The sequence below is a fragment of the Chelmon rostratus genome, chromosome 4 (genome assembly GCF_017976325.1).
Source record: "Chelmon rostratus isolate fCheRos1 chromosome 4, fCheRos1.pri, whole genome shotgun sequence".
NCBI classification, from domain to species: domain Eukaryota; kingdom Metazoa; phylum Chordata; class Actinopteri; order Chaetodontiformes; family Chaetodontidae; genus Chelmon; species Chelmon rostratus.
This window is the reverse complement of record NC_055661.1, coordinates 12,172,599-12,198,133: the sequence shown is the minus strand read 5'-3', so window position 1 is coordinate 12,198,133 and position 25,535 is coordinate 12,172,599. Positions and strand designations below refer to the sequence as shown.

Sequence of the window (25,535 nt, the reverse complement as noted above, 5' to 3'; positions counted from 1 at the left end):
CACAGATTTAAGATGAGCTTTTAGCCCATCCGACATTTTCTGAGCTCCCACTGACACTTGAACCTCACCTCACAGCTGCCAGAAATACACTGAACAAGCAACAAGTCTGTGGCTCTATTTCCATCAAAGTGGCATGCATAATAACATAAAAATTAGGTGTGTCTCAGGTGAATCGTACCCCATGGATGATGAAATCGATCATGAGTCCATTCGGTGTGTCACCTTGGTGTGAGTTGGAGCTGCGCTGCATTCTGGGCTCAGCACATTTCAACAATAGATTAGTATTGGACAGGCTGTTATTTCTCTTCACGTCTGAATCTGCAATCTTAACTTCAGGCAGAGAGTACAATTTTTATCCCACCATCACTATTCAAGTTACCACACTGACACCTGTCAGTCAACTTGGTGTGCTTGAATGTATCCTGAGGCTGAAACCAATGTCTCTAAGCGGTGATGTCTTATATTACATTTCATTACACTATGCCAGTAGCATTTAATGTTACATTTTGGTATGATCCAGTACTTATTTGTAAATAAAAACAGGTGAAAAGCATGTAGTAACACACCATCTTAAACATTTTCTGTTACTTGAAGGTAGCCTGTTTCTTTTATCTCTAATTTGCTCAGCAATCCAAATAGGTCTGGTGATGTGTTCACTGACAGCTGCTTTCCTCAACTGAAGAAACAATGGACCAATCAGAGCCTTGCAGGCAGGAATAAGAACAGAGACATCTTCTCCCTACATCGCAAGCTACCTAATTGCATCCTTGGAAAATATCAACAAAAAAATGGCACAAAACATTGACTAGCATGGATGATGTCTCAGCAGATGAACAGGTTTTTGTAACTGTCACATCGGTTGTCATTTGTGTTTTGATTGGTTGCCAGCCTCAAGAAGGAGGAACTTCAGTCATGTGAGTCTAAGGGTACAGTCACACAGGCGTGAATGCAGGCGAATGGCACGCGAAACGAAGATGCAAATTTGCTCACATGCATCTCTAATTCCTTGCATGTGCGACCCTATCCTGAGGGAACAGAAGCGCTGCTTGCTATTGATTGGTTGGGGCAAAACAAAATGATCCTCCCTCCCAAAAGAAGTGGCCTTAGAGCAGGATGTTAAAGCAAATGAAGACACAAAATGGCAGTTTAGTCCAATTCAAAAACACATGTGTGCAAATTCAGGTGAAAATATTTAAAGAGATTTTGGTTTAAATCCTGCCTTTTAAAACGTGACATATCTTAAGTATCATGCTACATGGGCTATGCTAGACTGCATTATGCTACACTACACATTTAGTTGTGCTGCATTGCATTACACTAACTACATGTCATGCTATGCTATAAAACCGCACACTTCACTGATATGTTTTATGATACATGTTGTTCTGTTTTGTTATGATATAGTGTAAACTGTGCGCTCCACTTCATTACACTCCATTATGTTATATTATGCCATGGTGTGATGCAATGCACTGATGTTTAAAAGCTTTAACACCTGCAGTCATTCATATTTTGTGGGTTTTATCAGCCCGTTGCATCAGCTTGTTGCCACTCCATCGTGCCCACTTGCGTTATTTCCTTCCTTTGTCTCTGTCCTGTAGGTTATTTTGTTTGCAGGATAAAAACCCTTATGCTTGTACAACAACAGGTTACCCATATGCTGTTTTTGGCAAATCAGAGTAATGAGAATATCTCTGGAGCTCCCTCCCTGCCTCCCTCTCTCTCTGATGGAGTGCTCCCTCTGGAGTCTGCGCCATCAGTCTTCAGGAGCATCTGAAGGACCTTGACTGCCCTGGAGGATTTTTACAAGATTGATTCTTTGGATCTTAAATTGCTCAGACCAGCAGTCAGCCAGTGTCAGTGTCTCCTCCTCCAAACACACAACAAACCCCATCTGTACTTGTAACATCAACACCACAGGTTCGATCCCCACAGTGAGTCCTGCTAAACACAGCATGCGTGAGCGGGATGCCAACCTGCACGTCAAAACAGTTTTTTTAGAGAAAAATTTGTCATCATCATCATATGAGGATTTGGTCATTTTACGTGAAGCGTCATTAAATCAACTTTCAGTATGTAGATTAGATGCCATTAATCATCTGAGTGTTCAGATGATGACACTGACGGTGAGGTTGGTGTGGTCTGGCCGACCGTCCGGTACTCAGTGTGTACGTCACATCAGGTGCAGGAAGAGTTCATGATGGCTGATTGAAGGAGAGAACTGTCAGTCATCGTCTGCACTTGACATGCACTTTCATTCATGGCCTGTCAGATAAATAGCAGAGGGAAAAAACTGTGGGCTGCCTTTGCAAGGTTAATTTGATCTGAGCCCCCAAAAACGTGGATGAGCTACGCAACCATCTTCCCTCCCTCATCGTCAACCGGTCCATTTTTTTGGTTGTTTATCCTGCTCAGGGTTGCTTTGGAATTAAAGTGCGCTTGAGTCATGAACAGTACAAGACTGTGTTTGACAATGTGTAAATCACTTAAACATAAACAGCCTTCTATTCACCAGGTGTTGGTCTCAGCAGCAGCGACTCAAAGCCAAACTACTCAGACAACAATTCACGCAAAATTTCAGCACATTATTATTTTGGAAAAACACCATTTTGCCATCTCAACTCCACGGCTCTATGGCTGCCGTTGTAAGCGGAGAGAAAACAAGTCGCGCATCCAAACGGGATTCATGGTCACAGTTGAAATGTAATTTGTCTAATCCTGTTATCTGGCGTTCCAAAGGTTTTCCTCTATCTGTTTCCTCTCTCCAGCGTCTCTGCTGCAGCCCAGTGTGGGCGTCTGTGTGTGCGTGTTTGCATGCGTGTGAACACGTTTGTTTGTTCGAACACGTGGGCGCGAAGTAAACACAATTTAGGGGGTTGCTTTAAAAACTGTGGTATTTCTCTTGCATAAAGATTATACACCGTAGAAGTGGAATCATGGGTAAAATGTCTAAACAAAACAAAAACCTAATCTGTTCGAGCTGCACTGGGAAACTTTACACAGCGGCAGCTCAGAATTCAATCACAGGATATCTGTTCGGATCATTTGATTTGCGTCGATGTTGTCAGGTGACAACAGCAGACTGCACACAGCTCGCTCATGTTTGGTGGTTGCAGTGCAGCTCTAACTATAAATCCAGGGAAAATGTGCAGAAACCCAGAGCAAAAAAAATCACTTTGTACCTATAAGCTGCTGTGTTGTGTCTTTGATACAATACCAGCAGCTGAGGAACATCTGGTCATATACTCTTCTATAAAGGAAGGAGGCACCTAACTCCAGTGTTAACCCCCAGAACAGAGTTTTAGAATTTTCATCTTCATCACTGAATATTTATACAACTGATTCTCCACATGCAAACTACGTACAACCCTGACGCCAAAAAAGCTGAGACGCTGTGTATCATTTACAAACAAACTGTGTTCACAAAGTGGTGAACCTCACTCCATCGTCGCTTGTGAACGAATGAGTCTTTCCAGGATGCTCCTTTCATACCCAATCATGATCACCTGTTATCAATAAACCTGTTTACCTGTGGAATGATCCAGTCAGGTGTTTTTGGAGCGTTCCACAACTTTCCCAGTGTTTTGTTGCTCCTGTCCCAACTTGGTTGAAATGTGTTGCTGCATCAAACTCAATATAGGCAGATATTTACAAAAATCAATTGATGAAGTGTTTTACACAGCGTCCCAACTTTTTTGGAATTAGGTTTGTACATTTTGCATTCTGTTAATTACAAATTAAATTAAATAGTGTATATTATATAGCTTTTGGTTAAGCAGGTTATTAATAAGAGCAGCACTCCTCCTCTGCCAATACTTTGTTCCAACCATGCTCGTAAGGATAATGAACAATGGAAAAGGGAATGGTTGGTCTGTAAACTCTGTCATACGGTAGAATCACATTTACAGTCTTAATTAGCTCATGCTACATATGAGCTATAGGGCAGTAACAGTGAGTTTGATTGTGGATGATTTTCTTGATTAATCGATAAGTTGTTTGGTCTATAAAATGTCAGAAAATGGTAAAAAATGACGTCCTCAAATGTCTTGCTTTGTCAACAACCCAAAGATAATCAATTTAATGTCATAGAGGAGTGAAGAAGCCGCCAAATATTCACATTTAACAAGCTGGAATCAGAGAATTTTGACTTTTCTTCTTCAAAAAATTACACAAACCTCGATTAATCAATTAATCATTGCAGCTCTAATGAGCTGGTCACAAAAAACAATGGACATGTATGAATAATAACACAATGGATAAAGGAGAGGAGTTGCTGAATGTAGAAAAATTAGAGAATTTCATGATAACAGGCACCTGAGGGCACATGCTATGTCACATCAGCTGTTAAAACTGCAGCTTTATTTAATTTTTGGACACTTAAATAATCAATAATCCCACTACAAGAGCATGGATCGGTGGTGCTGTCAGAGTCAGTGGGAAACATCCGGCACAGGCAAACTAAATAAAATGGACAAGACGAAACAAAATGACCAAGGGATGATTCTGACCGTCTGGATCTTTACGCCACTGTCAAACTGCCTTTCGCTGTTTCACAACGACGCGTTATTGATAGAATAATGCTCCAAATGATAAGAAGATTAACTTTCCCCATTCAGACACTCACATGTGACCTTGAAAACCCTCCTCACGTGCTGAGGGTCCAACAGGAGCTCAACCAACCGTTATCCCATCTTCCCTCTTAAGCTGTCGCAGCAGTTACGGCCCAATAGGCAGAGATTGATGACACCGAACATTTTAGTTCAATTACTTGATTTTGCTCGAGGTCATTTGGGGCAAAGAATGCAATGAATGTGAAGAACCACTCCCCAGAATGATCCTCTTGGCCCTATAAAAGCACATGATCAATACACACACCTTGGTCCCCGTGAAGATGGAGAGAGATAGGACGACAGAGAGTTGGAACACAGTTTCAGTCTTTCTCTCCGTCCAATCTGGACCATGTTCTGATGTCGTATACACTGCTGGCAGATTTATAACTGGTGTACATTATGCTGTTATGCAGCCCTCCAGGCTACTGTACTCCAGCCTGCCAGCTCCTGATTCAGCCTTTCTGCACACTCAAGATGTGGTGACTACCTTTACTCACATGGCAAGTGAAAGATTCATTACTCACGGTCCATCTGTAATTTTTATACACACGTCAAATTCAATTTCCTCCCTTTCCATATAGGCCTATCACCAGATAAGCAGACTATGTGTCTCCCGGCTGACTTCTACCCGCTCTACTGCACTTTTATTGCTGCTGCTGATACTGCTGTGACTAATACTGCAACTTCTGTGATCACAGCTACTGCTATTACTACTCTGACATACTGTTCAAAGGTTTAAAGATGCTTTGTGCATAATGTTTTTTATTAAATTCTCTATTCCTCCATATCACCTTGAATAGTTTGATTGCAATTAGACGCCATTGCTCTTCACCTTATCAACTGGCCTCTGATCTTGAAGTATATTATTCTAATAAAGCTGTCATTTAATCCTGTGTCTTGTACTCACTAGTTCATTTCTTCTTGGCAATGCTTTCTGCTATGTATAGAAATGTTTTATTCTTATTTCTTAGAGGAAACTAAATATAAATAATATATGTTTATATACAGAGAATTGGATGGAAAGTAATTTTGGATGATGGTAACAGAGTGGGGTCAGAAAAAACATCACAACACGTCATAATTATTTAACATTTTCTCAAGCTCTTTCAGCTCAAATTACATCAGTGACAAAGTGACTGGTGTCTACAAGGGCTTCCTGGCGAGTCCATTAAAAACCACAAAGGGCACAAAGCCTGCAGCAGCGTGCTAATAAACTACTGCGTGAGGAGATTTCACTCAAACACACTCCACTTAATAGCAGTTATGATTAGATCTGATGAGGAGCCTGTCACAGCTGACAGAAACACTGGACTGACTGTGAAAGCCTTCGCTGCACCGAATGACTACAACCCTCAAATAACACAGCCAAGCCTGTTGGAGTGCCCTTGGACAAGGCATTGTACTGGTGTACCTGCAGTAGCAGTAGGAGACTGTGTTCACACCAGGTCTAAATGTGCGGAGCAGTACGAATGTAGAGCAGGACAGAGGCAGAAAAGATGAAATGGAGCTCAGCCCATTTCCACAGGATAAACATCCCCAAACATCCCCATTTTAAACAGCACAGCAGCCTGCAGCAGCACTCAGCAAACATGGAAGGCAAAGCTGCACTAGTGGCTGCTGACTGTTGTGTTCAAACAGGGCCTATATCTGTCTGATATTGATTTTTTTTTCTAACCATGCCATAAAATTATATTAGTAGAACTCTGTGCTGATTTGAAGTTACGCTGTTCTGAACATCCTGTACATCCCAGCACTTTAAATGCTTTCTGAATGGGGTTAAAAAATGTCCAGAAACACTGCTGTTTCGCCGATGAAAAGGAAGAACAGGAGCAGAAACATAATGTGAGAAGGGCACTGTGTGATAATATCACTTTTAGCTAACAAAATTTTGCTGAATGCTTTTATCCAGCACCTCTGACTGTAAACAACTTCAGTTCATATATCATCAACAGTAACAATATATAACGTAATGAAGTCCAAGGTCAAACCCACAGAGACACCAACTGTTCTTAACAACACTGCTCTTATCTTTATTTGATCTTTAGTAATCACTAAAAAAACTGCACTTGAAAATTAAGAACTGGGCTGATGTGTACACTCACTGGGTCTCTATCCCAGCATGCCTTGGGTGGGTTTGGGTCAGTCACAAAATGAACATGCAGACAGACGTTCTATCACAAGCTGCTGTTGCTTTAACAAGCTGCTGTTGTCTTTGCTGACCTCCAGTGGGTTAATGTCTCACTTTGGTGATGCACAGGTGGACTCTGTGACATGGCTGTTGGGTGTGGTTACAAGTGCAACAGAGGACAGAAGTAAAACAGACAGCAAATAAGCAGCCTTTCAGGAGCAAATCAAAAACAATCTGAACTTACAAACTAGTTTCTGGCCACTGACTCCCTCACACTTCAAACAGGAAGGCTTGGATTGATTTTCTGGTTAATTTATGTCCGGTTGAGACAGATTCACAGTGAAGAACTTGAGCAGGAAAAGCACTTGACGTTAAACGCGCACACGCCTCTGCATCTCGCTGCTTTACGAGGGTTTGCAGAGGTTTCATTACAGCTGCTCAGCTCCTCCTCTGCTGTCCTGCGATATGCCACGTCCTCTCTCGCACTTGGCAGCGGTGCAGCATCGCTGAACGCACACCCAGCACAGGGAAGCGGGCGGCCGGGGGAAGCTGTAATTACTGTACCTCCATTCTGCTGGTCAGCACGGCAGTCTCATAAAAGGAAATGAAATGGTCCAGCTTCTATCTTTGAGGGAGTAATGTACCACGAATATTGCATTAGCATACATTCACATGGACATTTCATCTGTGACAGTTAATAAAGGGAGGGAGCGCAGCCACAGGCGGCAGGGCTGGCAGGATGATGGCAGGGATGCTGAGGTGCCTTGCTCAGGAGCGGAAGAGCAGGGGCAGAGGTCAGGGGTCAGAGAGCTTTCACTACGGACCAGTAATTCAACCATCAATCTTAGAATTAGCTTTGGGTGGTAACACTTTATATTAAGGTGCATATATTCACTATTAAGTAATTGCTTATTAGCATGCATATAGCAGCCTACTGTTTTTTTTATTAGTCATTGTAAAGCAATTATTAATGATTTATCTGCATAACCATTATCTACAACTGGTAGGCCACTAACTAAGCATTTTTCCCTCAATTACTGCTAATTGATGGCAAGTAAGTAAGTTGTTGGACATGAATTACAATCTTAATAACCTACTCCTAACCTTTAATAACTCAAACCCCCGGAATAAGGCATTAATAAGTGTTCTATAGTGAGTAATAAAAAGCCAATATGCTACTAATATATATGCTAATATGCAATTTGTTAATGGTGAATATGCTCACCTTAAAATAAAGTGTTGCCTTTTAAGCATTATAGAAAATATATGACACAAATGACAGCAGTTATTTTACGCAGTAAAATTTCCAACAGCTTCTTCTCTAAGGTCCAGCGGTCATATAAATGTTACTTCCACTTTTATGTTCCCAATCCTATCCTGAGTGATATCAAATACGAGGTGGTTCTGTAGATATAAAACATGGCCGCCTTGAACAGTCTGTCCAGAGAGTCTGTAAAGCCGTCACACTACCAGTCAGGCTGTTGTCAGCGTTCAGTGCCTACCAAGCCTTTCCCACAACTGTCGTAATGGATAAATTAGAAATAAAGCCATTTGCTTCGCCGCCAGCCTTACAATGAATGAGTAGGTGTGGATTTCAGGGTGCTGCTAAAGGCTGTTTCAACACACGGCCGTGCAAAAAGACTGAACCTGTGACCTTCAGCTTGCAGGACTGTAACTGAATCCACTGTGTCATTCTGCTAACAGTCGGCCAGACACACAGAAGGGGAAACGCTTCCAGGACAAACAACGGCTCAGATCTCCTCTCATCACTCTGCATTAGACTTTTCCTGATGAAGTGACTGCAAATAACACACTGTTTTGTCAAAAAGGAAACATCAGTGGAGGTTATTGAACAAATCTCAGAGGTTTTGAAATCCTTTCTATGATGCAGCAACAAAACTTTACTCCCAAGTAAACTTTAATCTGTTGCACGTATCTCCATCCCAAACAAAGATGGCAGCTGGAAAGCAAACAGCTATTGTTGTCGCTTGCCATCTTTGTTTGGGTCAAGAAATGGAGACACGACTTGGGAAACGGCTCAACCTCTAGGACAAATGCTACCAGGAGGAAATAGACAAAGGAAATAACAGACTTTAAATCCATCTTGATCAAATGTCATCTTGAGAACATCATCAGCACCTTTACAAACACAGAACAGGGGGTTATCAGCTTGAGGCAATATTCAGATGAAAGGTTTACAAAGTTGGAAGTAATGTGATTTCTCATTTTACATGGACTCATTTGAAAATTGATCTGTACACACTTCTTTGCCAATTGAAGATGCAGGGTTTCCTGGTCTGGTGACCTCTCTGAAACCTTATATCTTACTGTCACATGAAAGTGGGATTTACTTTCTGAAGTGAATTGTTGCCGTGCAGGTGAAATAGATTGATAGGTAGATTCCAATTGTTCGGCTTATTCATAAAAATGTACTTTGCAACTCTTTCTTTCATGGATAGATATCCTTTAGAAATTAAGCTAAAAAAAGTGTTCTGGGACTGTGAGAAGCCACTTCCATCTCATATTAACTGATGTTTATGTTATGAAATAAGGTGAAACTGGCAGCAAATGGACACATCATAACTTCATCATTTCCATTTGGAAGTCTGACCATCAGCAGGATTACAGTTAGATGTCAGTCGTGTGACATGTTTTATTCATGCTGAATATATATTTTTGTACACGTTCCTGTAGGTCACAGGAATATTATCTGGATCCTGTGACCTCCGACCTTTGTCCTCATTACCATTCACAGCATGTATGTTGAAGATAGGGACTGTATTGCAGCTCGCTCCCGGTCAGAGAATCAGAAAAACTGCTTATTGCAAGAGTAAAGGTTTGAATTTAAGCAACACTCACATAAGAGGGCTGATACAGGATCAGTTCTACTTTTCAAATAAGAACGAGTAAAACAAAGCTGGGGAGCTGGCGAGTAGTGACGACATGGGGCTGACATGTCCTGAAAGAAGATGCTTTTCAGACAAAAATAAGGAGGTCCGTGTACAAACAGTGAGAGGGGAGTGTTTTCTTAGCTGGAAGGGTTTAGACTAGACAGGCGGTCATCTTAAGTTTAAAGAGTTGGTCAAAGTTGAGAGTGTGGAGGTCATAAAAGGGTGCACAGGTGTAGAAATTGAGCGCAAATGACCAAACTCATGAGTACAGGTGTTTTTTTTACAAGGAGGGAAGGTTTTTATTCCTTTGACAAAGACACTTTGACAATTGTGTTCTTTGTACAAAATCTCTCTGACAGGAAATCTGTGGTTTAAAGTTAAAGCAAATTTTATGTGACTGGAAATGTCTCTCTGGCTTCCAGTACCAAAAAACAAAGAGTGTGTATGTGGCGTTTGTTTGTGTTCGTCAATGTCCATGTGTCTTTATTGGTACTCTGTGTCTGTGTTTATGTCACACATCTAACTTGGTGCGAGTATGTAAATGTCAGAGAGTATTTTGTCAGTATTTTGTGTGTGTGCTTATGTTTGTCAGTCTGATTATGTCTGGAAGTGTGTCTATAAGTGTGTGTGTGTGTGTGTGTGTGTGTTTCTGATGAGTCACCACAGATACAGCAGCCAGCAGCAGTAGAGCTACGTTAGCAGATAACAGTGTTTCAGTTCCAGAGGCCTCCGGCTCTGCCAGCAAGCCTTCCTCTCAGTGGCCTCATCCTCACCCAGCCTGGCTGCGCTTCAGAGCTGCGTTCACATCCACGCGCCGCACATCACCTTGCAGAACGCCACAGTACGAGTCACGAGCTGTGATCCCAGCCACCCAAGCAACCGGAAGCAAATAATACCTGCTCATATTCATTAGCCTGTGGGTGAATTAGTGTAAACCACAACATAACAGTGGTTGAAAGGTTTCAGCGTGGTGATATACAGCGTCGTGTTTTCCCCGATTCTGATCAAGACTTTGTGATATGAAATGGAGACAAGCAAACAAATCTGAGCATTTGTGAAGCTGAGAACTTTGTGGGATTTTGCACTTGATAAACAACAAAACATCAAATAATCAAGACTACAGTTAACTAAGTAATTATTAGTTGACTAATTAATTATCGACTGACCTTTTCTTCATGAGTCAACAGACATAATCTGCAATCTGTTCTGAACCAGAATCAGCTGGTGGCACCGCGCTGTGATTTTGGAATGGTAGCCACAGTTGGATCATGTGACTGCCTGACACATTCAGCGCAAAGAAGGCTGCTAAACTACCCAAATGCAGACACTCAAAAATGGCTAAATAAATCAACATAGTTGTCACAGTCAAATGGTCGCCATTTGTCTTTCTGATTGGTTGCCAAACATCAAGAGGGCGGGTCTTATCTAATCTGAGCCTGGGAAGGGAAAAGAGAGGGGTGGAAGGACACAGAAACGCAAGAAAGCCAGCGTGCCACGGGGCAGGATGTGGCAATGGCGATGGCGTAGCGATCCCAACAAGTTAACAAGCGAGCATCGGATTGTGTGAATGGAGACGTCCTAACATTGTCTGCCTGCCGGCAAGCAGGCTAAGCAACCTGTCGATTGTTTGAAAAATGGTTCTAGTTGGTTCTATCTTTGCAAAGTTTCACACACTCACTCCAACTCCAACTTACTCAGAATCGGTCAAAATCACCGCCGACATCCTTGATGTTTCAGTTTCCCCTCATTCATCAGTCAAGGTGGATGAGAAGAGACTAATTTATGAGGCTGAGAAGCGGAACATCTTGACGATGATGTGACATGATCCACAGCATCCTTTTTATATGGATACTCTCAAAAATATTCTCAAAAGGGACGAGGGTTGAAAGGAAATCAGGGAGCAGTAAGCAAACTGCCCTCCAACTATATGGAAAGGAGGCTCATTTGCAGAGGGCGAAATCAAAAGCAGTACCCAGAAAAAAAAGGTCATCCCCTCTGCATGCTGCGACATCACTCAATTTTGGATCTGGACACAACTTTAACCATTAGGTTTAATATCCAGAACATACTCAACCTGCTAATTGTTACGTGCACCTGGGTAGGAAGAGTCTTTGCATGTGCTGGGGGGGTCTCTGGAACAAATGGATTCCTCATTCTTTGTTTAACACATCCACGAGTAAAAGAGGCTGAAAAGGTGTCTTTCTCTTTCAGACACTTCTGCCAGAAACCAGCCATCACGTGGAGATTGAACTCTGATGGAAAATGACAGCTGGTGGGTCATGGTAGATCTCAAATCGAGCTGGTGCGACTGACAGCGGAATTACGTTCCCTGCCCGCTAATGCTGCAGTGCAGTTTGGACACAGCTCATCTCACCTTTAACGTGTGACTACAGTACACTCGATTCGCAACCATGTGGTGAGAAATACTGATCCGGCAGCCAGAAAAACCTTGAGGGCTTTTCAATAATTCACACACCACTCCTGAAACACTGAAACACTTTCCCAGGGTAGTTCGAGACTCTCCCTGCCCACCCCAACCCCAACCTAAACACACACACACACACACACACACACACACACTGTATGTACACCACGAGCTCAACCGAAAAACACTCTTCCATGCATGTCGTCCCAGAAAAGTGGAGTGTCAGCGGGAGGAAACAAAGCATGACTTTACAAGCAAAGGTAGGCTGAGTGCTGTATTCTGCCCCCAGAAAGTGACAAGACCTATGATTTACAACAACACTGTCTCTACTCTGACTGAAAAAAAGCTTCATATAAGTTGGTGACGTTGTTGGGACTCTCCCTTCAGCTACAGTTTGACTTGCGTCGCAAGCAGATGTTCAGATGTTCATGCGAATCTTGCGTGGACGTGATGCAAGACTGTGGGTCACGCTTCGACCACACATGCTTCACCAGACGGCTTAACCTCAGCCAGCCTGCCTCGCTCTTCAGTTTGAGGTCCTTTAATGTATTTTTTAGTTGCCCGACATGACTCAGATACTTTATCCATGAAGACTATAAAACTTTTAAAATACAGACAAGGCCAGTTCCCCATGTGTGCAGAGATCAGGACTGCAGGATCGTAGCGGCAACTCCACCAGCGCTTGATAACATCTGCAGGCTGGTCGGGACGCGCGTGTGACCAACAAATCCGACAGTGAGTTTGTCCAACAGGTTTGAAAAGGTTGCATCAGTCCAAACAAGGTCAAAATCATCCTGTTACGTCTCTAAATACTAAGAAAAAAACAAAACTGCTGACAGAAATAGTCTCACAGCAGCGATAATGATGAACCATGAAGATTTGCCGGGTTAGTGAGGCAGCTTAGGCTAACCATTTCCTAAATTAACTGAGGTTGATCAAATATTTAGTTTCCCAGCCAAAGAGGCTGTTACAGAACAACTTAGCACTGGCAGACCAAATGCTGCTAGCCGCTAGCTGTAATTTCCCTGTGTTTTGAACTGCTGGCACAGCACACCATTAGACAACCTGTGTATTAAATACATTTTGTCTGTTGCGGCTGTGTTAGCTGTGACAGCCCTGACTGCAGACTCCTCTGGGAAATCAGTCCACTTCCTGTTGTATCACAGCCCCTGGAGGTGGAGGAATTAAAAAGTGTGTGTGTGTGTGTGTGTGTGTGTGTGTGTGTGTGTGTGTGTGTGTGTGTGTGTGTGTGTGTGTGTGTGTTTGTGTTTGGGGCGGGGTGGAGACAGGAGGATATAGAGAGGCTGCTCAACAGTTATTTAGTCAAGCCGTATTTTCCAGCTTCTTCTGTGAGAAATGGGTCAGAGCAGCACAGCACCTGCTGCTGGCTGCTGATGTGGGAGATCAATACGCTGCACATACAGTTCTGCACTGAGGCTGCTACTGTATGTGCACATGGCGAAGGGATGCTCCGCTTGGCAGCGACGGCTTTGTTTACACGATGAATATGAACATATTAGAGACAAGCAGATGCAGTGGCTCAGGCCAGTGCAAGGGGTCAGTTTTTAAACATGGCGTGTAATCTAGTTAGAAAAATGGCTCATTTATAGCAACATTTTCTCAGTTTTGGAGAGAATTGAATTTTTCTTTTCACCTACTACACAATGTTGTCAATGTCATCTATAAAATCTATGTATAAAAGTCACATTCTGCCAACAGCCAACCACTAAACATAACTATTGATATGCATTATTTGTATGTTTCAAACAGAATCAGCAGCAGAACACAGTCTTGGTGAAGTACAGTTGTGTGATGTTCATATCATATTTTCTCTTCTCCTCATCTGAAAGGCTGCATTACATATTACAGAGCCTAATCTTAAATTTACATTACATTACGTTACATTTCTGAGTGAAATGTCCTGTAAGTACCTCTGCTTTTTTTTGGTTCCTCTTCTTTTAAGTCGAACATCTTACATAAGCAATCCTCCATCAAATATTGTCCCATTATCAAAAGGTTTTCAGTGTAAAATATAGTGACGCACTTTCAGCTGAACCACTTTCCACAGGGGGGTTGAACCCCTCTAACCTCGGCAGTGTGGGTGTCCTGCTTAGCCTGCTGGGACTCAGGACCTTCACCTGTGCCCTCTTTCTGCTTCAGGTATGAAGGGAATTGTAATACAGGTGACCAAAGAGAGCATTCAACCCCGGTCTGAGGCAGTCGCTGCCTCGCTGTCTACTATCATGTTTTTAATGAGAAATGATGCAGCCTTTACCGGTGAATGCCAGCAGCAGCAGGCCACCCAGACCAGACTGAACCAGAGCGAAAGAAGATCACAGCAGCAGCAAAATGGCAAAAACCACAAGAGTCCAGCTCCTGCCGAGCTGCTCCTCTGTCACTTCTTCTCCTCTAGCAGCCTTACAGGCACATTTCAAGTTGAATCGAAAATGTGATTGATCTGAAGTCACAAATCACTGAGAAGCTTTACATTTTGGCCACTGCACAGAATGGGGGCGACTCCACCACATCAAGGGTCAAAAAAGTATCTGCCACCACTGACATTTGAATCCAGAGCCTGAGGCATTAAAAAAAAAAAAAAAGCTTTCCCTCAGATATAACACACATAAAATGTGACCCCCGTTTCGTCTCATTCATCATTGCACATACCTGATCTGGTTACATGGTCCGTTTGTTCAGCTCAGGCTAATCCTGTGGAGTTTGACCATGAAAAGCCACCAGCATCCTTATCGCAGCAGGAGGAGAGCAGAGAAGCGCTGTGCATGAGACTGCGGCGGAACTTCTCCAAGGATGAGCCGGAGTCCAGAGCGCACGACGCCGCCGGGAAAACCCAACGCTCCCGCTGTGGCACTAGCAGACTAGAGGTCAGACGGACGACAGCGGAGACAGGCACGACGAGGAGACACCGACAACAGGAGCATGCTCACGGGACGCGAGCGGAGCAAGCGAGCAGGTCGGGACGAGGACAACGCTTCAGGACAGGCGCCTTTTACGCGTGTGACCTGTAAAACACGCTTTCACCTTCGCACGCAGCGGTGGTCTCCTCGTGAGTCCGAGAGCGGAAAACAACCACCTGGAAGGTGGAAAGCACACAAATTCAGACGGACACATCCAACAAGTGAGGGACGAGGAGGCGCAGTGACGGAGGGACTGGGAGGAGGCGGTGGGAGGAGAGGAGCCGCCCCGCATCACACTACCTCCCTGGCAAATGACCTGATAGGTTACATTTCAGATACTGCAAACATTTCTGGAAATATACGGTTGTTGTTAGAGGAAATATTACACAAATATGGCTGTTGGATCTCTACACGCTTGTCACTCAAGTTCCACTTTACCGTGGATGCCAGAATATTATAAGACTGTCCCTGGTACTGTATATGACTAGAAATCTACATCATAAAGCACAGTATGACCTCTAATAAAACTGTACTATAGCTTCTAGGAATTGAATGATTGAGTAAACAGGCGCATAGTTGAATAGTTGAAGAGATAGATTTACATGAGAGGGCAAATATGTAATACGCATTAAAATGAAATATGATGGGGGCCAAGTTAAGGACCACAACTTGAATATTGCAGGATGTTCCCATGATAAAAGGAGGCTAGGTAATGTGGTTGTACCCTGCCCACAGTAAACACATGCTACAAACCCCCCCCCCCAACACAGACCACTGAGCCACAGTAATTGATTTGCCCTCAATCACTGGTCCCTTAATCTACTTACTGTTGCAACCAAGTCAACGCAAATATCGACAGAGAGGGAAGGCCTGGCTGACCAAACAGCAACCAACGAAACTGAGACCCACGCAGATTCATACCGCTGAATCCTGGGACCAGCTGGGAGGACAAGGACGGAGGTGCTCTGGGGGGTCACACAGCACCACCTGCAGCAGTAAAAGCCTCCTTTCCTCCTTTTTCTTCACTGGGCCGACCGAGCTTCACCATCGCTTTTGAAACTTTTGGGCTGATATGATTTGGTTATGTGCATTTCAATTCATTTGATCTTTGTTAAGGCAGTAGTGTCTCATGACGGGATATTTGTGGGGATTTTGAAAGGCAGCAGCTTACAGGCGCCTTCATTCATGATGCTGAGCTGCAGTGATAGAACACAGCAGAATAACTGCCTTAAACTTGCTGTTTACCCTGTTTGGCTGTGAGCACAGCTTTCCACAGGTATTCAAAAGTAAGACGTGAAGTGACAGAGAAGCACATACTGGTTTTGGATTCTGGTTTGACATTTTCCACAGGCAGAAACTGTTTTTGAGTCTCGCCCGTCAGATTCCTGAACACCTGCCAATCAACTCCATGAGCTGCCATCCGCCCTCAGGCTGATGTTAGCACGTGGAGCATCATGCTCATCTTCTCCCTCCTGCCCTCTGGCCATTCACAGCCACACCTACCTGACCATAAGCCTACGACACACACACTAAATGCCTCCAAAGTTAAAAAGCTACTTTTGTGACACAGTAAAAGGTGAATCAGGGAGATCTTTCCTTGGAACAGCAGCTTCTGCTCATGACAGTTCACAGCTACAGCACCCAGCAGAGATAAAGCTGCAGGGAGTGCTGATTGTACAGCTCCGCACTTCATCGGTGTTCACTCGGCTAGAAAACTGTCCTCACTGCTGCAGAAAGTGATTTTACCCTGAGCTGCCCGGAATGGAGAGAGAGAGAGATTGGGTTGATGAGAAATAGCAGGCTTTGTTGAAAAGCCTTGTTACTGGTACAAATGTTAAAGCAGCATCTAGGGAAAAAAAGGGAACACACCACATTAGCCTGTCCAATCTGCCACTGAGCAAGGCACTCACCCCCAGTAACTCTGACAGTGCTGCCCAGTCGACTCTGGTTGTCCTGTCCAGCTCCCAGAGTTTATAGAAGCGGATGACTGTGAAGCAGTCATTTATTTATCCCAGGATAAAGATGCTTGGAAAGGAAAGTGGGACCCAAACTCGGAGCAATAATTTGACATTTTGGGAAATATGATGATTTGCTTTCTTTCCGTGAGTTATGTGAGAAGATTAATACCACTTTCATGTCTGTGTGCTGAATATGAAGCAACAGCCAGTGCCTGGTTAGCTTAGCTTGGCATAATAAACTGGAAATGGGGAAACAGCCAGCCTGACTCTGCCCTAAAGTTTAAAAATCCAACTACCACCACGTCATCTTTCATTTGGAATATTTTATACCAAAACTGTAAAGAAAAAAGAGTTTGAGTTGTTTTACAGTGGGGTTACGCACCCAACTATTTCTAGGTTGGGAGCAGTCATAAGTAAGCATAGTTCCCAAAATAAAAAGGACTATTCCTTTTAATCAAAGCCAAGTTGATCCACAGCCACCACTACAGAAACAAACCCCCACAAACTGTCTGGAATCAAGGATTTCAAGGTGTACTATGCAGGAATTGTCAGTCATGGTCTGAATTTGAACTACAAGGGGAAAAAAGAATAGCCAGCATTAAGGCAGCGGGAGGGCCTGGCACGCTTGCTAATTCAGGCTTGGATGTGTACGCAGTCTAAACTGCAGTACCTCTACATAACCAGCAGGAAGATCGTAAGTCATGTTTACTTACACATAAGATCATTCCTACCTTAACCTTCTGTTATTTTAGAAATGGCCCCAGATCGCTACATTTTTATAAAGTCCCAACCTCACCTGCACACCATTGCCGGCTGGGGGCCACATACCCACTGCCCAAAGGTTGATGCCCAGAAATGTCCTGAACACAACAAAATACAACGAAAATAAGAGTTTGTATGAGTCTATAGATTTTCTCAGGAAAATCCAGCATAGCGTACCTTTGAAGATGCTCATCCAGTAAAACATTAATTTCAAGGATTCAAGTTCAAGCTTTCTATGGATGTTATCGTATTTCAAGAAAAAGACACTCACATGTAAAAACTACTAAGTGATCCAGCTCACCTGGAGAATGGCAGGAGAGCATCCACAGGCAGAGGTACAGTCAGTATTTTGGGGGTGTATATGATGTGACTGATGGTACTGACACTGTGGGAAGTGCAGCGAACTGCCCAGGTGGGACACTAGATCTGGGCATCAAATTGCTGGGTCAGTCAGCAATGACCTTCCCTCTTTGCATCCAAGACCAAACTCCTACAGTATTACATTTTAGTCTGACTAACAGTGGCTTGTGCTTGAGTTACCGAATCACAGATCCAGGGGTCAGAGGTCACAGTGTCTGAACAGCGGTTTTAAAAACATACTAACTGTAACCTGTTCCAGCATATACAAGAATGCACAGACTTAAACTCAGTTATTTTGGTTGGGAGGAGTGCTGGTTTGGTAGTTACACTGTCGCAACAACAGGCTGGGAAGTGATGAGAATTAATGAGACTCATTTTAACCATTTGTACTGCTAAGAGCCCCAATAGATGAGCTAAACACTGGCTTGATTTAACCGTTTGATCAGTCTGCCAGACAAGCTTTTCCAAATGAAGGATAATGTGAGACTGTCCTCAGTGCAGGATGATGTACTTTACAAACTGTTTTTTTTTAATGAAACAGAAGAAGAACTGGATGGTTAGCTGCTGTGGTTAAACAAAACTACTGCAGAAAATCCAAAGTCCCACCCAGTGTTTAACTGGCCGGTGGGTTCTGGGAAGTGCAGTACTGAAAAACCATCCAGTGAGTACTGGCACTGATGGTGGAGCCTCTATGAAATCTAATAAGGCAGTATCTGGTACAGTATGCACATGACATGTACGATGAACATACAACCATCAAAACTGATGGAAGCACATACACGCATGTATGCACACACACTTGCCTTCATGTGGCCAGCTGTTTGGGAGTGTAAAGAGGATGCCGCATCGCTATGGCAACCTGGGGAGTAAGAGGTCACTGTGTGTGTGTGTGTGTGACAACAAAGCTAATGCTATTTCCTGTGCTGGGAGGCAGCTCTGACTTGATGCTTATCTGGACTTACCCATCCCTGCTATTTCAGAGTCTTGACTCTGGCCATGTACACACTAATGTGAATACGGATCACTTTGTTTTCTGTCCAAACAAACTTTTAGAGATAATTTTGGAAAAGTTTTGTATTTTTTTTGTATTTTAAATATACATAAATGCTTAAATCTTTTCTGTTGAGCAGCTGCATGTCACACTTCAGGTGCCCCACTCTCTGTCAACCAAGCTGCTTTCCACTGTTGAGGTGTGGTTGAGCCTGCAAACGAGTTAAAGCATCCAAAGATTAATTGCATAACTGTTACCTGACATCATATTAAAATTTCTGCCTTAGCATGAAAGGCTGAAATACAGAGATTAATGTTTTTTACACTCAGGCTTGGTGTTGCCATCCAACACATTTGAAAAAGATTCATCACACCTTCCCAGGAGTTCACACCTTCAAACTTAGAAGAGAATAAGAAATAATAAGGTGGAGTTAACACACTTCACTTCTTTCACTCTGCTTTGTATATTGTCCTTTCACACATGGATGGATGGATGGAGGTCACAGAAATGAGCAGGGAGAAAAACACATATGTGTATTTGTGTGGTTGAGTCTTAAGGGATTCAAAGTGATACTGTACTGTACCTTTGAAATCCCAGTTGGCTTAGCACTGTGGTCCTTATCATTGCTAACTCAACTGTTGACCAGGAAGGTGTGGACAGGGCTTGAATTTCCTCTTCTAGTCGTTTTAGTACTTTCACCACCCTGCATTAGTCTGGTCAGCCTAAAACTACTTCAGTGAACCCATCCACAAATTCAGCTGAACCAGTGATGTTGACTTTAATTTTCAGCTGGTCAGTGTCACTTTAAAATACAGCGTAATAAACACAACAATTAGTGGTGACATTTCAGTTTCCTCTGTCCCTGCAGAGATGAATGTGGAAAAGGAGAACAGAGGAAGAGGAGGAGGAAAGGAAAAAAGAAAAGATGAAGTGAGAAGAAAAGAAGGTGCAAAAATAGGGGGGTAAGAGAAAAGGGGAGATGAAAGGCAAGCAGGAAGAGACTGAACAGAAAAGCAGGAGTGGAGCAGAGGACAGAGGAGGAAAGAAGAGAGAAGAGGATTGGAAGAGGAGAGAGGAAGAGGAGAGAGGAGGCGAGGCATGTGGGTGATGATTGATCATGACTAAGCATTATGCTGCTGGCTGTAAGTGAAGCCATTCATCAGGTGACCTGCTGTTCTGTCTGCTCTCATTCAGCGCCGCTTTCTCTTAATACAAAGTTTCATCACTTAGCTGAAGACGGACAACATCGGTTTGACATGGATTAACACAGCCAGTTAGCATCAGTACCTATCTGCGCTAACTCAAGTGCAGATACGCAACTTTTCCAATCACAGCAAATGAACAGAGTGTATTCTATGTGATCAGTCTCCGGAAATCTAGCACAGTGAGGAACTAGCAGAAATGTTTTCACAACACAACACATCATCGTCCCTGCAAAACTGTCAGTCCTTTCATTTTATTCTCAAGGAGTTGGTGCAACTATAATTACAATGTCCATTAATCTGTCTACATCATCATCTATTTTCTATTTCTATTTTCTCTGTCCTTACAGGTCAAGGATATGGTGGAGGCACACTAATAAGCCAAGCAGCCAGACGTCCCTTTCCAGAGACATGCCTTCCAGCTGGGGTCTTCATCATGTTGGACAAACCAAGAAAAAGTTCACACGGAGGTGTTCAGAGAGCATCCTGATCAGATACCCAAACCGTGGCAGCTGGATTCTTTCACAGAGCAGCAGGTTCAACTCCAAGGTCCTAGAAGCTCCTCTTCCTGTTTTCAAGGGTTAGTTAAGACACCCAGCTTGAACTCATTCTTGGTTTCTTCAAACTCAAACTCTTTCATTCACAACCCAAACGTTCATGACAATCGATACCCCACAAACATGCCTGTAGAAGATCTAATTACTCTTAAACAGACTTAAGAGACACTCTTAAAGGTCCAGTTTGTCAGATTTGTGAATACATTTTACTCTCGTGTAGAGCATGGGTCCTCTTCCACAGAGGCAGTGTGCCTCTGTGGAAGAGGACCCACAGAACACGTCCAATCAACAGTCCAGTATGCCCACACATTATATTCATATTGGACAACTCTGCAGCACACGATTTACGACCAATGACATTTAGTGACAAAGCAGAAAATATTTGTGCAGCAGAACGTAAGGGTGCGCTGAATGCAATGGTTGGTCGAGAGTGTGTGCACCATCACAGATCAGCAATTAATGCTGACTTTTTAAAAAACATGACCACGACCTTCCTCTGAATACAATTGAGTGTTCCCTTGATCACTGTATATTTGGCATAAGCAGTCTTTTCTAAAGTCTGGTTAACAACCTTGACCAGACTGTCGTAGAAACAGATAACTGAGCATTCAAAAATGTTATTGAATGTGATCCAAGACTTCTCCGAAGCATCCAACAGCAACGTTCTGACCTTGAACCCAGTTGTTTTGCACTTCTTTAGCACTATACAGTTGTCATGTTGAATAATAGGGTGTTGCTCCCAAGGCAACCGTCTTTGGTACGAAAGCAGCACACTGTAGTTTCATGTAACCAATGTCCAAACTGAAGGGCCGCTGCGAGCCCCCCTGCTCAGTTACTGCTTTGCGGCTGCGCAGAGCAGAAAACTGCTGTTCTGTGACATTGTCTATATGAAGGGGTTTAAGCCTGCTCAGCCCAGATATGTTCTATAGCTGCGTGTCTTTTGTTGTACAAACCCTCTGTAATGCGCCAAAGGGACTGAGCAGAGAGGGTTTCAACCACAGATTCACAGGACTTATTGAAGGCCAACACTCCTTATACGAACAGTCGCACATACAGTACATCTTTCTGTTTTTCTTGCCTGTTTAATGGATCTATTTTCTACTCTTTCATTCGATGAAAGAGTATGGACCAAAGTGCTTCCTCCAATAAAGAAAGATAGGAAAAGAAACAGAAGGAGGGAGGATGGGGTGGAGATGGAGATGGAGGAGGAGAGACAAGATAAGAGACAGAGAGAGAGGGAGAGAGGTCTGCGGGGACAAACAATACCCAGTGATGGTGTATATTGTCTCTGTTGTCATTGAGCATGGCAGTTTGATGCATTGCACTGCTGGACCAAAGACAATTGTGCGAATGCGGACAGCATGGCGTATCTGCATATCGATTACTCGTGGCTGCCATAAATACGATTTAATGGAACTGTCAGAGTGTGTCATCGCATATTAACTGAGCCTGGAGCTCAGCTGCAGCTGGATGCCGCTGGCAAACAATGCTGGCCACATCTGCATCTAGGTGGAGAACAGCTGTGTAGTGTAGCAGGTGGTCTGGTGGACCTGTACTGACTTGAATATGGACAACTGGTGTGTAAGAAAGACTCAGCATTTACATTTGCCGCATGCAGAATACAATAATAACAAAGCTGCTTTGGAATTTGCTGTAATCTTGCCTATGAACTGTACGGGGGCAGGTGAAAGTATCATATCACACCACAGATACACGGGAGACAGGCACAATAAAATCAATAACTCCAACTCTTACCAAACCTTAAACAACCCATTAAAAGCCTGAAAGTAAATGTTTAATGTTTAATTAGCACACAAACTTACGCTCCTAAATAATGTAAAACACGACACCACCCTGGATCAATACCCCTCTGTAACTCCTTTGAGGCTTTTAAAGCTGATATTTTCTGCAGCATTACTGTGACTCTAATTCACTGTAAAGGTGTTGCTCTTCATATTATTAAAGGTCCAGTGTGTAGGTTGCACCAGCTGAGTACACTTTGTGAAACTGCTGCCAGTGAACACAGTTTATTTGTAAATGACTGGATTCTGTTTTTACTTACGTTTTACAGACATGCAATGAATAGAAGTGAGAGCAGCATCTCCTTCATTCCTCCATACTGCCGCTGAAGGATAGCAACACTCCAGCGCAGCTGTGAAGCTGATGGTGCAAGGGTTAGCACTGGAACGGCAGGACTCACAGCCAGTTAACTCCTAGAAGTGGCTTGTACATGAAAGTGTTTTAAGTTTTGCTCAAAGTGACGAGTTTTTCTGAGGAAAGGATGTAGCTCCAGTGGAATCATTTACTGTGACTGGGACAACCACAACATTTAACAACAATATGTAACTTTAAGAAAGGACCAGGACAAGAGTGAGGTGAAGACATGGGATTCAGTCATCAGTCCTTCTTTCCCTGTGTCCTTCCAACAGGCAGCTCTCCTCTGCCCCCCAGGGTCTCCTCAAAGCCTCCATTAATTCACAGAGCCATAAATCCTCAGACCGACAGGAGGCAGGGCTGGGACTTCTGAGGATAGGGTCATTATGACAGGTGGCAGCATGCACTTTCTTTAGACGAAGATAAATATGTAAAACAAAGAACAAAAATGGCAAATAAACAGCTAGCTAACCAGAGTATCATGGCAGCACTGGTGAGCTGATGCATCTGGAGTAGATAAAAAAAAAAAAACCCACAAAACTGAATCAGTGATGATGACTTCAAAAGTAGAATTAACTTGCAGCTTTATGTCTCCACCGACCAGTCAGGTTCAGTTTACATCCATGTCTGTCCAGACTCACATCATATATGTAGTGAAGACTTTGAAAGAATCTGATAGAAGTTATTCAGCAAAATGAAAGTTATCATGAGACATGTGTGATTCCAGTGAATAATTTCCAGCTTTTTCACTTACAAGCTCAATATCAGTAGAACCAATGAGCTTGAGGCGGACAAAAAAACTTCAAATATGAATGTCGCTGCAAAAAAGCCACAAATTCTACAGTTTCACAGTGGACGCCCAAGATTAGCGTCACCAATTCAGTATCTGACCAAACGTGAAATATGGTCACTTCTGCTCCTGAGCTACAGCGTTAAATAATGGCCAGAAAGCATAATGCCTGAGGCTGACCTGGAGGCATATGGAGATGCACATAGTTTGTTCTGATGAAACGTGTTGAAACACAACCAGCTGGTTACAGAGATGAGGAGTATCAGTGGGTCTGTCGACTGAGTTTTCTTTATAGTCCAAATTATACTTAAGACCATATAGTTCTAGCATATAGACTGATGTTGTCCGCTGCTCTGTCTGCCTTCCATTCGCTCATCAGTGTCCTGATGTGTGCTTTAACTGTTACAGGAACAGTTTGACAGTTTAGATAACACACTTCCTTACTTTCTTGCACGAGTCAGATGAGAAGATTGGTACCATTCTCATGTGTGGCCACACAGAGTAACTGCCAGGTGATTAGCTTAGCTTAGCATAAAGACTGGAGGCAGGAGGAGGAAGAGCTCGGCTGGTTCTATCCAAAGTTAAAAAAAAAGCTACAACAAGTCCCTCTAAATGTTCTTCCCTGGCACATCTTCTTTGTCTAACCTGCACACAAAGACAAGTGTAAAGACTACAACTGGTGGGTTAACGAGGAATCACGCGTTCGTCGTCACTGTGGAGTGTCCAGGAAGTCACTGTAGCGTGTACGACACTTCCCACAGAACTGCAGATAGTCTCTTTGGTCTTTCATTGAGCGAATGAAAATGAATGAGCACATCTGAGGTCGTTCTTCTGATGAAGAGTGACACAAATAATCTTGCCTCAACACTGTATCAACATGACACATTCTTGTACATGTAGTGATGATTAAAGTAGTGTTTGGAGTTAGGAAACAGAACAAGGAAACTGTTAACTAAGCATGACATACAGTATAAATCCAGTGTGTAGAGTGGAAAAGCTTCATTAGCTTTGTGTGTGTGTGTGTATGCGTGTGTGTGTGTGTGTGTGTGTGTGCACAAGTAGCAGAAGTAGAGGCCTGAGGGATTAGCAGGAGAATGAAGCTTCTCTCCAATCTTCTTCGAATTGTCCTAAATTTAATACAGCAGATAAGAATTTTTGACACAGGGATAAAAATAAAGGCGTCTCTCGTCTAGAAATTATCTCTCAGTGGATGAGAGTGTCTTAATACACCCTCATTTACACACAGCATATGAATTCACACACACGCGCAGCTGCTCACGCACAAACCTCCTCAAATCCTACGCACGCCATCAGAACGTACATACGGACATGCACACTAACATCCAGAATCAGTCACCATGCAAAGGCACGTAGCCTGCAAGCCAAAGTAACCCCCAAAAATCCAAAGGCACTACAAACAAAAGGCTTGTTGCAGATGTAGCGGGGCTGCAGGGACGACACGAAAAAGCAATGAGGGAGGGATGGCTGGATGGAAAGAGAGACCAGATTATGCAGCTCATCGTACCTAAACATTCTGGTGAGAAAGCTGATCCAATGAGCGGTCTGAATACACAGACAAATACAACTACTGTTGAGCAACAGGAGAGACTGGAGAGCAGAGGAAAATGACCATCTGAGATATGATGCGTCTGTCCTCTGTGTTCCTGTGATTTGGCAGCACATTAAAATGTAAAAGGACAACATCAACATCAATATCTGTTTATTTCTTTAAGCTCCATATGAAACATTCTGCACCTCCTCCAGATTTTTTATTTCTCTAATGAGACACAAA

General features: G+C 43.2%; 1 protein-coding gene across 1 annotated transcript in view; it reads right to left on the bottom strand.

The window, feature by feature from the left end:
- Positions 1 to 16,096: 16,096 nt before the first annotated feature.
- tdrd5 (tudor domain containing 5) overlaps positions 16,097 to 25,535 on the bottom strand; it is a 28,359-nt gene continuing 18,920 nt past the window's right edge. The window contains exons 18-19 of the mRNA XM_041935308.1: positions 17,724 to 17,787; positions 16,097 to 16,165 (exon numbers count right to left, since the gene is read on the bottom strand). Coding sequence (XP_041791242.1) covers positions 16,097 to 16,165; positions 17,724 to 17,787 — 133 coding nt within the window. The remainder of the gene's footprint in view (positions 16,166 to 17,723; positions 17,788 to 25,535) is intronic.